The following is an 11,937-nucleotide window of genomic DNA, read 5'->3' as shown; positions in this document are numbered from 1 at the left end:
ATTTGATTCTCATTAAAAATCAAATGTGTCTTTTTCCACGTTAAAGGCAAAATATTCCGAACACGGTTCACCTCTAAGAGAAACAACTATTCATTAAGAAACTTCTTTAATTTAAAAAACCAATTATTTATAATTTTTTCTTGGATTTGATATTTAATCCCTTGCAGAAATTTAAGCTGTTTTTGAGGTTGCTTTGACGTGCAAAGGGAGATTTGTAGTTTATTTGAAGTCAATTTTAAAAGCAAGTTTAAAAGATCAACTTGACAAGCTGTATAATCAATGCGTATGGAGTATTTTATTCACACTTGAAGTAGTTGTGAAGTTGATGGAAATCTATATTAGAGCAACCAGCTAAGAGAGTTTGTTGTTGAGGTACATGGTTTATTTTTCTACGCTTCAAGAAAGAAAGTATATTTGAGATGTAAATAATTTCACCCAATCTTAACTAAAATTATTTCAGAGTCATATATGAGGTTGATTTTCTGAGGTGTAAGTAAGGTTGAAATTGAAGTTTATTAAGATTATTTTCGGTGCAAAACATTTTATCATCAATTTGTACCTCAGATGTATTTTTCACAAATGTCAATCTCAAAAACACCTTTTTCGTTTGTAAGGAAAGTACAAATATAATTCTAATAAGCTATTTCAAAAGTTGAGATGAGTTTGTTTTGGTATGAAAAATAGCATTTATAAATGGAAATTATTGTGAAGAAAAGTTCTGTAACTTCAAAACTATTGATCCCATCAACTAAACATTTATTTAATTTAATGCAGTGCAGAAAATTATTTCGGAAAATGCATCTCTCATGTTCAGATAGCTCCTGTATAGAAGAGTAAAATGCTTACAAAGTCATGTCAAAAAAGGCACTTTTTATACTTAACGCTTAAAACTTTTGAACTGTTCGTACAATTGACTCTAGTTTCATTCCCTACTTATTCAATATAAAAAAGAAAGCAAATATAGCAATATAAAAAAGAAAGCAAATATAAAAAAGAAAGCACATTTCACTTGTTCAGACAGCAATATCAGATATCTATACAGGTACAAGTACAAAATTATGTTTCTTGTACTTCTAACTTTTACGCCAATGGGGCCTGGATTAGTGCCATTCAATTTAGCTAAAAAGAAAAAAAACATGAAAGAAAAACACCATCGGGAACAATGCCTCACTTTCCAGTGTAAAGGAAATCCACTTCTCTCCCCTCAAATTACCTAATTTCTATAAGAAAGATGGATATGTACGGAGAAAAGTTGGTGAGTTATCAAGTATAATTTATTTGAAAAAAACATAACAATGTTTTTCGCTAAAAATATCTCGGGTATTATTTTTTTCGAAAAAAAAACTATTGGTTATAATTATTAGACTGATTAGGGATAAAGAGCTGATATCCCTAATTACAAGACTAATTGGGGATAAAGAAACTCAATTTTTTCCCCTCAGATCCCCCCATTTTCTTAAAATAGAAGGAGGTGCATGGATGTGAGTTGGTGAGTTTTCAGATATATTTTATAATAACATAACAATGTTTTTCGCAAAAAATATGTGGAATATTTTTTTTCGAAAAAAAAAACAATTGGTTATAATTACTAGACTAATTAGGGATAAAGAGCTGATATCCCTAATTGCTAGACTAATTAGGGATAAAGAAACTCAATTTTTCCCCCTCAGATCCCCCCATTTTCTTAAAAAAAAGGCGGTGCACGGACGTGAGTTGGTGAGTTTTCAGGTATAATTTGTAATAACATAACAAAGGTTTTTGCAAAAAATATCTCGGGTATTATTTTTTTCAAAAAAAAAACAGTTGGCTATAATTACTAGACTTATTAGGGATAAAGAGCTGGTATCCCTAATTGCTAGACTAAATAGGGCTAAAGAAACTAAATTCTTTCTCCTCAGATTCCCTCATTTCCTTAAGAAAGAAGGAAGTGTACGAGAGAGAGTTGGTGAGATTTCAGGTATAATTTATAATAACATAACAAGGTTTTTGTGAAAAATATCTCGGGTATTATATTTTTCGAAAAAAACAGTTAGTTATAATTACTGGACTAATTAGGGATAAAGAGATGATTAACAAACTTTTATAACTTTTATGAGTTTTATTTTGGTGACAGTCAAGGAAATTAAGGTCTTCCTGTGAGAAAAGAAATTCATAAGATTCATTTTATTAACTAATGGGAATTCATCTACGAAAACAGAGAACTGTTTTATGCTATTATATTTATTAATGGAGAAAAAAATTTCTTCAGGTCATAAAATGTATTTTTACCAATTACCTTACTAATTTTTTAGAAAAAAAAATGCAAAAATTAATATATTTTTTTAATAATTACAAGGAGAAAAAACAAAGCATACCGCACAAGCTTTTAGTGGAAATTTTACTTTTCTTATCAGTAAAAAACTTTTATTTTACCGTTAGTTTACCATGCCGAATTATCTCGGTCAAATGAAAAAAGTTAAATTTTAATCCTTGAATGATAATTTATAAAACAAGGGAAAGCACAAAGTGATAACTTCCAAACATCAGTGAAGTGATAAGCCATTTTTTTTTACTCTTTTTTCTATGCAAATTCAGGAATCATTATACATTCGATTGCACAAAAGACGTCTACAATCTAAGAATTCAAAAGCAAAACTCAAAAGAAAAACTTGGCAAACTTCCAATCACAAAAGATTTTTTTTCTTTGCTTGCGGCAAAGCAAGAACGTGACAAAACAAAACGAACTGACAAATTCTGCTTTGCCCGAGTTTTCTCTGAATAATAAATATTTGTAATAGTATATACATATCAGAGTTAAATCGGAATAATCAGGAAAGCGGTTAAGTTATGATGTAGACTTACACCCTTGTGCAAATTAATTGAAACAAACTCAATAAATTCAGAAAACTAAGAGAAAATGCTATTTTATTTAAATTTATACAAACTCAAAAGTTTTTAGTACATAATATGAGCTCCACGACACTTTATTAACATTTGGACACGATTCGGCATGGATTCCACTAATTTTTTACAGTCATTTATAATATTTGTGTCCTTATACCACACATGAATTAACGCCGTGATTAGCTTCTCCATAGTTGTACAGTCCATATTTAATAGGCGATTCTTGCATATGGCCCAGAGATTCTCAATTGGGTTGATATCCGGAGAGTTCCCTGGCCATTCCAATGTCTCAATTTGATTCTCAGACATGGATTTCTTGACAATTTTGGACGTATGGCAAGGAGCTAAATCCTGTTGAAAAATTCCTGTTCCATCAGGGTATCGTTTCTTCAACTCCGGAACAACTTTTTTACCCAGAATAGTAATGTACTGCTCAGAACGCATCATACCGTCAATAGGCTGCAAAGGTCCAACCCCATTGTAACCGAAATAACCCCAAAACATCTTCTTTAAAAAACATGAAAAAAAAGTTTGTTTCAATTAACTTGCACAAGGGTGTAGATAGCTATATAGAACCCAAAATATTTAAAGTTGGTGACAGATTTTATTTAATACTGATTGATATTTAATTTAAAAATTAGGTTAACAATAATTTTCCTCGCCACGACATTTTTGTGTGAAGATTCTTGTTGTTATGGTGAAAACGTAAAAAAACAGTAACAATGTAAAATTATTAACTGATTAGAAAAATATGGATTGCCCAAATTCTTAGACTTTCTTGCATCGAAAATCTGTTTGAATAAAAAATGTTTTTGATTAGCTCTGAGAAAAAAACATGAAAAAGGTTACTTAACCCCTTGGGGACGGGTGATTCAGAAAAGCATTCGTACAAAATCAGAATCAAGTTGTAATTAAATAAAAAACGGTAACTTAAATGTAGTCTTTTCTAATTTGACAGACTTACTTTGCTTTTACTTTAATTATTGTTAGTTTAATCATATATCTAATCAGTGTTAATTCAAAGTATAATTAAATAGTTTTATTTTGAACAAAGTAATGGTGAATTAAATAAATCAAACAATTATAACTCCGCCCACAAATAAACTGCTAAACAATTACTTTGATCACCAGTTTAATCTATTTACCCTGATTGATACGGTTTTGTGCTGTCACGTATTTGTGACAGTCGGCGCGAAAGGGTTAACAGAAATTATTCTCAATTGGATAATAAAAAAAGTTTTTTTTTTTAAATTGTGTCTAGTAGCCGCATTAAAATGTATTCTATCTTGTTTCATTTTAGATAAATGTAAAGTTGAATCATTCAGGCAGAATTGTATACTGCGTACGGCTACATGTGAACTGGGCGAATGTCAATGTCCACCTATGCTAAGTTTTGGAATAGATGGTAGATGCTCTGAAATCGGTAAGACAAAAAAAAAAAAAAATCTATTTCTCGTGTTCCTCTGGAATTTTTAATTAGTAGAGCAATTTAAGAGCATAATAGTTAAACCCGGTTAGTGACATTTTCTGCGTGGTTCTATTCTGAAGATTTGAACTATTTTATTGTGTATTTATTAGAGACGTGGAGGCTCAAGGGATAGAGAGCATTCGCCTTTCAATAAGGGGAACCGGGTGCGAATCCAGCGATGGCTGGTCCGGCTCGAAACGACAACAGTGGTGATGTAAAATATCTTTGGTGGTAGATGGATCATGAGTTAAAGTCCCCTTGCCGTTAAGCTAACAGCGGGAAGATTTTGTGGTTTACCTCTACATGTAACGCAAATTTGGGTTTGTTTGATAAAAAAGTCCTCCAAGGCAAATTTATGCGAATTTGATCAAGGAGTTCGATTGTCTTCTGAATTGGGTACAAAATTACAATGCTAAGAAGTTCAACATTAGTACTCGAAAATCTAAAATTGGGTCGGCTGTTTAACGATGGTAATAAAATAAAATAAAATATATATTTATTAGAAGTTGAGACAAAACATTTCATTTATTTACCATTACCTAATTTGAAATAAAAATAATTTTTTGGATATGCCTATTTTATGAAAAAAGTATTGAAAAAAAAAATACAAGAATCTCATTTTTTACATTACCAGCGGGTGACCGAGCACCGCTCGGAGAAAACAGGTATCGAAGCTAACTCGAAGATTTAAATTTTCAATTGTGATTTATCAAAACAATACATGACATAAGAAAATTTGTGAAACCATTGGTGAAAAGATAACTGGTTAAAGTGCACCATTGTAAACTATGCATCGGGTTCTATGCACTATCGATGGGCAGCGGGTTGTCGACTGGATCGCAGACTAATAGTTGACGTTCTCCATAGCTTGCTTCGTAAATTCCTAGCATCCTGTGCTCGCCTCTATCCATTTGAGCTCTCTTGTGAATGGGAATGAGTAGCACGTCGAATCCTTGTTGAACGCCGTATAGATAGTTGGAAGCCTTGTTCTGGTCGCTGATATCGTTGAGAAGAGCCATTCCTTCATAAGCGCCATCCGCTGTTGTAACGTAGAAGCGTGCGACAAATTCAGGGTGAAGTACGGCAACTTTGACGGTCGGGTAAGCTTGTTCGGCATAATGGAGAAGCATTCTGACAGTGACGGTATATTCCAGTTGTCCATTTGCGGGTAGAATTGAGTTGATCGCTTGTTGTTCCAAAATTCCGGCTCCTTGAAGAATTTCATGTAGAGGTGCGTTCTGCATGTTGAAAATGTAGCTTGAAATCTGATGAATGTTGAAATGTCGGACTTTGTTGACGGTGATTTTAACACAAAAGTTAAACTTTTCTCCACTTTGATAAATGTAAACTAATGCGAACCTTACAATTAAATTATTAATTCCTTCGTATATTATTGGTTTAAGTTGTCGAAAATTAATAATTTAATTGTAAGGTTCGCATTAGCATACATTTATAAGAGTGGAGAAAAGTATCTATAGCCATTATGGCGAACTAATAAAGTTTGAAAATATCCTATCTGTAACTCCGAACTGCTCGACCGTAGCGCTTCAAAACCGGCGCCAATCGATTCCTCGCGGCCAAAAACCCCAGACCCCCAAGTTTACCGGAGTTTATTAATTCTGGGGCGATTTTCGACTTGGCAACCATTCCTCGTATTATAGTATAAGATTCCCGCTTTTGAATATTTAACCAGAAAAATGTTCTATGGGGGGAAAAAATAATCGATCTTCTTTGATGAATGCCAGGAAGTTCCAATATCAATAAAAACACGTCTTTGATTTATTAGTGACGTGGGGGATCTTGCCTGCTGTGAAGCAAATGACCAAAGAGAGCCCCCAAACAAAATGGTGAGTTCATATGCGATTAAAAAACTAAGGACGTTAACTGTGATAAATTTTCCACTGCTTGGGTCGTTAAAGAGTTAATAAAATATTATTAATTCAATTAGAGTAAACACTTTCCGTTGAGAAATATTAAACTTTTAAAGAATCATTGACATTTTCGACTTTTTGTAAATGCCACATAATTATTCCACTTGAGTTTCATTATATCTTTTTATTATGGATTAAAGGCGCAATTTTCGTAAATAAAGTTACTATTTTATGTACCATTTGAAACGTGCATCATTACCATTATGCATCATTATGCATTTTATTACCATTTTTACACCATTTTATAAAAATATTTTTTAATGCATGAATTTTTTTTTATATCTTAATGAAATTTAAGCATAATTCACTCAAAATAATCCTACCCTTTATAAAATTTCTATGCTTATTCTAAAATGGGTTTCTGAATTAAATTTGTATATTTCAAGCTGATAACGATAGCATTCATCTTGACATTCAAGAAATAGTTTCTTTTTAGATTTCTTTTTCCCTGTTTGATATATTTTTATCATTTAGTTTATTAATTTCTGTTATCGAATGTTTAATAGCATAACATTTAAATATCATAAAAGTTATTAAGTATGATTTCTTTAAATTTTCTTATTCAGCGCAAGCATGTTACTTTTTTTTATTTAATGTCTTTTTGAGATTTGACTTTCTAATTTGTGTTATCAACTGTTTAATGATATGAAATTAAAAATTTCGTAATAGTTATGAATTTGATTCCTCTTAATTTTCTTATTTAGCTCAAGCATCTTATTTAGGATATTTGCCCATATCGAAGCAATTTTACGCTGCCCCATCAACAGAGTTTTCTCAGAATTCTGATGAAAAGGAAATTATAAACTACAGTTCTCTTCAAAAGGATGTAAGAGATGCAGTAAGTGAAATAATGTCATTAGTATAATTGAAAGTAATTTAACTAGTTTATTTTAATATATTATTAATAAATGTTATGCATTTCGAATAAAAAATTTTAATGTTGTTTTCTCGTAAGCATCAAAAATCATTCCTTAGATGAAGCCAACCCAATTTTGAGTTTCAGTATTCATCAATAAACACCTATCAATAATCGACTATCAATATTAAACACCGTAATCTTGCAATTTTAAACCCAATCCAGGAGACAAGGTAACTCCTGGATTAAGTATTAGGACAAACTATCCTTCGTGGAGGACATTTTGATGAAACTAACCAGTATTCGTGTTACACGGGGAGGAAAACCACGGAAACCCCCTAGGTTAGCCCAATGGCTAGGAGATTCTAACCCATTATTCGTTTACCACTAAGGATATTTCAGATAAGCACTGCGGTGGGTGCGAGCCAAGCCAATGGCAAAACTCATATCAACCAGCCATCGTTGGGATTCGAAACTGGGTCATATCATTGAGTGGCTAGCACTTTGTCTTCTGAGTCATAGTGATTTCAGACTAAGGATTGAGAGTTCTAAGTATTAAAAATTTAATTCTCGCATTCAAGCCCTATGGTATGAATAGGAATTAATTTTGTTAAAATATTAACATAGCTGACATATTTTCAAGTAGTAAACTGAGAAATTTTCTTATTAATAAAATTTTCTACTTTTTAATAAACAAATTTAAAGTTTTATTGTTTATAAATTTCTTTTACCCAACAAAATAAATTACTAAATTACGTACTTGGTTGGCAGGTATGCATATATTAAGTTATTGGTTTGTTTCGTTTTCAATTTCAACACACAATCAGAGTGGCTCTTCTTACTTTATTAGATTACTGCCACTTTCTAAAATCATTTTAAATTGTCATAAGTATTATCACTTTTGTAATAATGATGTGCTCCCCCTACTGAATATAATTACACAGTCAGTACCTCAATCATCCACATAAATACTGCTTTACTTCATTTGCATTCCACAACCTCATCGAAACACCACGAAGATGTAGCTCAAGATGAATGGGAAAAGAGCAGCAAGTGGCCTCATGTGTCCAGATATTTAATACAGTTTCAGTTTCAATTATGATGTGCAATATTTTTTTCTAACATACAATTAATACATAAATATTTATCAACACATTATACATAAATTTACATAATAATTTTCCTGAAATAATTCGTGCTTACATATTTGCATTTCGGAAAAGGTTTTTATCGCTTGAACACTTCTTTTAGGCAAATGATTTCGGCGTCAAACTTGACAATTTTATAGTCGTGTAAACGTTAATGTAATTATTACCTTCCATGTTATTACCAATGAGGGCAAGTGGTCATTTTTATTGAGGTAGGTAGTTTCTATGAATAAGACGATGGTTATTTTAATTTTCAATAAAATATCGCCATCATACAGGCAATAAAAATGTTTAAATGTCAATGCTTTTATGTATTGATAAGACCCCGTGCTACTTGGGAGTGAGATTAAAAGTACATCATTTGATTGAACGATTTTAATATTTCGTTATTTTTAGTGAGTGTTTATCGATCTAAAGAAAATAATCATATTATGATTTAATTTAAATTTAATTAGTCATGCTATGTTTTTAAAATCAGATACAATGACATTTTTATACAACTCTCAAAATGTTAGCGGCATAGTGTTTTTATGATGGTCACAAGTTTATTCATAGCATCTCAGTCTGGCTCATTGAAGGAATTCAATTCTCTTAGATCTAAATAACTGCAAATTTGGGAAAAAAAATATGGTTTGGAAGGGAGCAGTCATTGTAAGATTTTACCTTTTACGCTGAAAATGACACCAGTGTTTGATGCTGTATTCAAAAATCATAAAAGACGGTCAGTCAAATTTCTTGTATCAATTTTTCTAATACAAGAAATTTGACTGACCGTCTTTTATTTCACAGTCAAGATGAAGATTTTTAAACTTCATAGACTATACTAAACACCCAGTTGTGAGTTTCTGTCTGCAACTGCAAAGTGATAGAGTTGTTCTTACGAAGGCACCAGCCAATTGGCTCCTTTTTAACCTTTATATTCTCAAATAAGCTGAAATCCGTATGTTATAACCGATAAATTAGGATTTTTTTTCAAACGTTTTTCTCGGTAAAATTGGAGTTTGGAGCTATAAGTTGTAACTTATAATGTAATGCATGATGTGTTATCACGGTTGATAATTATGGAATATAAATTAAGTAATAAAACTAATTTGATATTAAAAATAAGCTTTGATATTTTAAGTACGTATATTATTAAATAGCCATTCGTATAATACAATCAGTAAAATATTTTAGTGATCGGACGTAGTAAGGTTCGCGAGCAATAATAAAAGTATCTATATAATTATTTTCTAAATGATTCTACATAGTAGAATTATATTTTCATTAACTCAACAATTAACAATTCGATGACAATTTATATATTGTTTTTTTTTTCAGATGGTAACTCTACTCGGGAAAAATTATCAGTCCTCTTACATCTTAAGTTGTGAGTGAGTATCATAGAGCTTCGTTTAAAATGTGATAAATTTAGTGTAAAAAGCGGAAATATTTTTTTTTAAATACAATTAACAATTAGTAAAAAAAAAATTCAAAGCGAAATCTCATTGATTCGTTGCTGAGGTACTCACAAGTGTTTTCAAGGACTCACAAGGTGTTGTGTACATTGATTTTCTTCACAAACAATTTTGAAATTATTATTGTCAAATTATTAGTGTGTATATTAGAAACTTATTATTGTGATATCTTAGCGAAAGACAAGCCAGTCCATCGGTCTATGAATCGGTCCAAGAATAGTAATCGGTCCAAGTGGCATACCCATCAGCAAAGTGTTGCAACAAGCAATGGGACACCTCATAAAGCCGCAGTAACGCAACAAAAGTTGCTTATGAACTTTTGTATACTTTTATCGTTATGTAGTGGTGTGGAAAAACAAGTTAAATAACACATAGAAACATAAACTTAGCTTCCACTAGAATAAATTTTTACAAAAAGGGTGGAAAGTTGGCCTTACGTAGGGAAACAGTTGATCATACTCCATATAGCCTGAACTTGGCACATTTGGACTACCATTTATTTGGACCCCTTCAAAAGCACTTGGAGTGTAGACAGATTTTCATCAAAATGGAGATTTTGCGTGCAATTCGTTGACTGCACAGCCAACTTGTTTTTATGCTACCGAGATTAAGAAACTTTCAAAAGGTTGGAAAAAGTGCGTTGAAGTTTACGGAAAATATGTAAAGAAATAATATTTTTGAAAGAACTGTTGTAGTGCTTAGTTATTAGAAGTCTTATTTATATTTGATCAACCCTGGCAATAAAACTTTTCCTGCAATGATAATATTACTACTCAAATTGGCACCGTTGGATAAATGCTATTTTTATACCCTGTTTCAAAAAGTAACCGTCTGCGATTCTGTTTCTTTTTTTCAAAAAAAAAAAAAAAAACTAGACCTGCAATGAAAAACCTGTAGATACATCGCCAGCTTTATTAAATCAGTAATATAGTCAATACCTTATGTATCCCGCCTAAAATATAAGGGTGCTATTAACTGGGCAACAGGCTTTTGACTAAGCTGAATATGTGTTCCCTGTGTTACAAATATTTATTAGAACGCAATCTTCTACAGAAGTTAAACACTAAATACATTATTTCTTTTTTTAGAATGAAAACTTTGTCCTATAATTGCTTGATAGAAGTACAGTTAAATACAGATCCACTAGACCAAATCAATATCCTAACAGATCAATCCTCATGTGTTGGTGGAACAAATAACATATGCTTAATGCCTCCTCATTTAATTTTGGATAAGAGTGAAGCCACTGAAAGTAAGGAAATGCTGCGCTATTACTGATACCTAAAATATATTGTATATGAATATAACAGGCAAACATATTACCCTTTTATATTAGTTGCAATTGTGTGTATATATATATGTAATGTTATGCCTTTAAAGGCTAGACAATTGAAGAGACTTAGGCGGCTTCTGATAAAAAGTCATTTTATTACGTTATATGTGGTATGGAAAACAGTGTTCGTGGGATATTTACATTGATGGTTTCCCCATTTCAGGGATTGTTTGGAATTGGCCCAGATTTATCTAGCCATGGAAGACACGCAATTTTGGCTGTCCCGAGATTTTAAATTGAGGCTCCGAATGGGAGTGGTTGCAAGGATCTTCTTATCGTACTGAAACGTCATTCAATTGATAAAATTTAAAGATTTTGATTCGCTAAAAGGATATCACCACTCTGACGGTGGGAAATTTTTGGGATTATCTTAATGACTACTTTATCTACGAATTATTGCCCATTAACTTCAGAAAATAATCTTTTATCTGGCCTTATCTGGTTCATCTTGACTTTTTATGGCTCTTTGTGAGAGACCGACTTCTACATCTTAAACTTGATAAGAAACATATGTTTTAAGCTTACCAGTTAATATAGAATGACTCGTATGAGAAATTCTATATTACATACCCCCTCTCCAAAAAAATTTTATTTCATTATTAAATTTAGAAAAATTATGGTTAATTACTTGCAACCCCTTCCATCAGAATTTTCAATTCAATTATAACAAAACACACACTAATTGATCAAATAAAAATCCTTCAAGCACAACAAAAATAACAAATGTAAAGTAAAAGCTGTGTACAAGAAAACATGCATAGCTATTAAGTATAACATTATGTAATGTTTACATCAAATTATCTTCTATAGGTAATGTATCAAAATTTATGCACACATAAACATATAGCAAAAACATAAACA

At 31.5% G+C, this 11,937-nt stretch overlaps 1 protein-coding gene across 1 annotated transcript in view; it reads left to right on the top strand.

The window, feature by feature from the left end:
* Positions 1 to 11,021, top strand: part of LOC122271730 (fibrillin-1-like) — a 23,636-nt gene extending 12,615 nt beyond the window's left edge. The window contains exons 5-8 of the mRNA XM_071185324.1: positions 4,184 to 4,306; positions 6,987 to 7,120; positions 9,607 to 9,659; positions 10,832 to 11,021. Coding sequence (XP_071041425.1) covers positions 4,184 to 4,306; positions 6,987 to 7,120; positions 9,607 to 9,659; positions 10,832 to 11,021 — 500 coding nt within the window. The remainder of the gene's footprint in view (positions 1 to 4,183; positions 4,307 to 6,986; positions 7,121 to 9,606; positions 9,660 to 10,831) is intronic.
* The last annotated feature ends 916 nt before the right edge of the window (positions 11,022 to 11,937 follow it).

Source organism: Parasteatoda tepidariorum, chromosome 9, assembly GCF_043381705.1.
Source record: "Parasteatoda tepidariorum isolate YZ-2023 chromosome 9, CAS_Ptep_4.0, whole genome shotgun sequence".
NCBI lineage: Eukaryota > Metazoa > Arthropoda > Arachnida > Araneae > Theridiidae > Parasteatoda > Parasteatoda tepidariorum.
The sequence above is the reverse complement of the archived record's forward strand: the minus strand, read 5'-3'. Positions and strand labels throughout refer to the sequence as shown.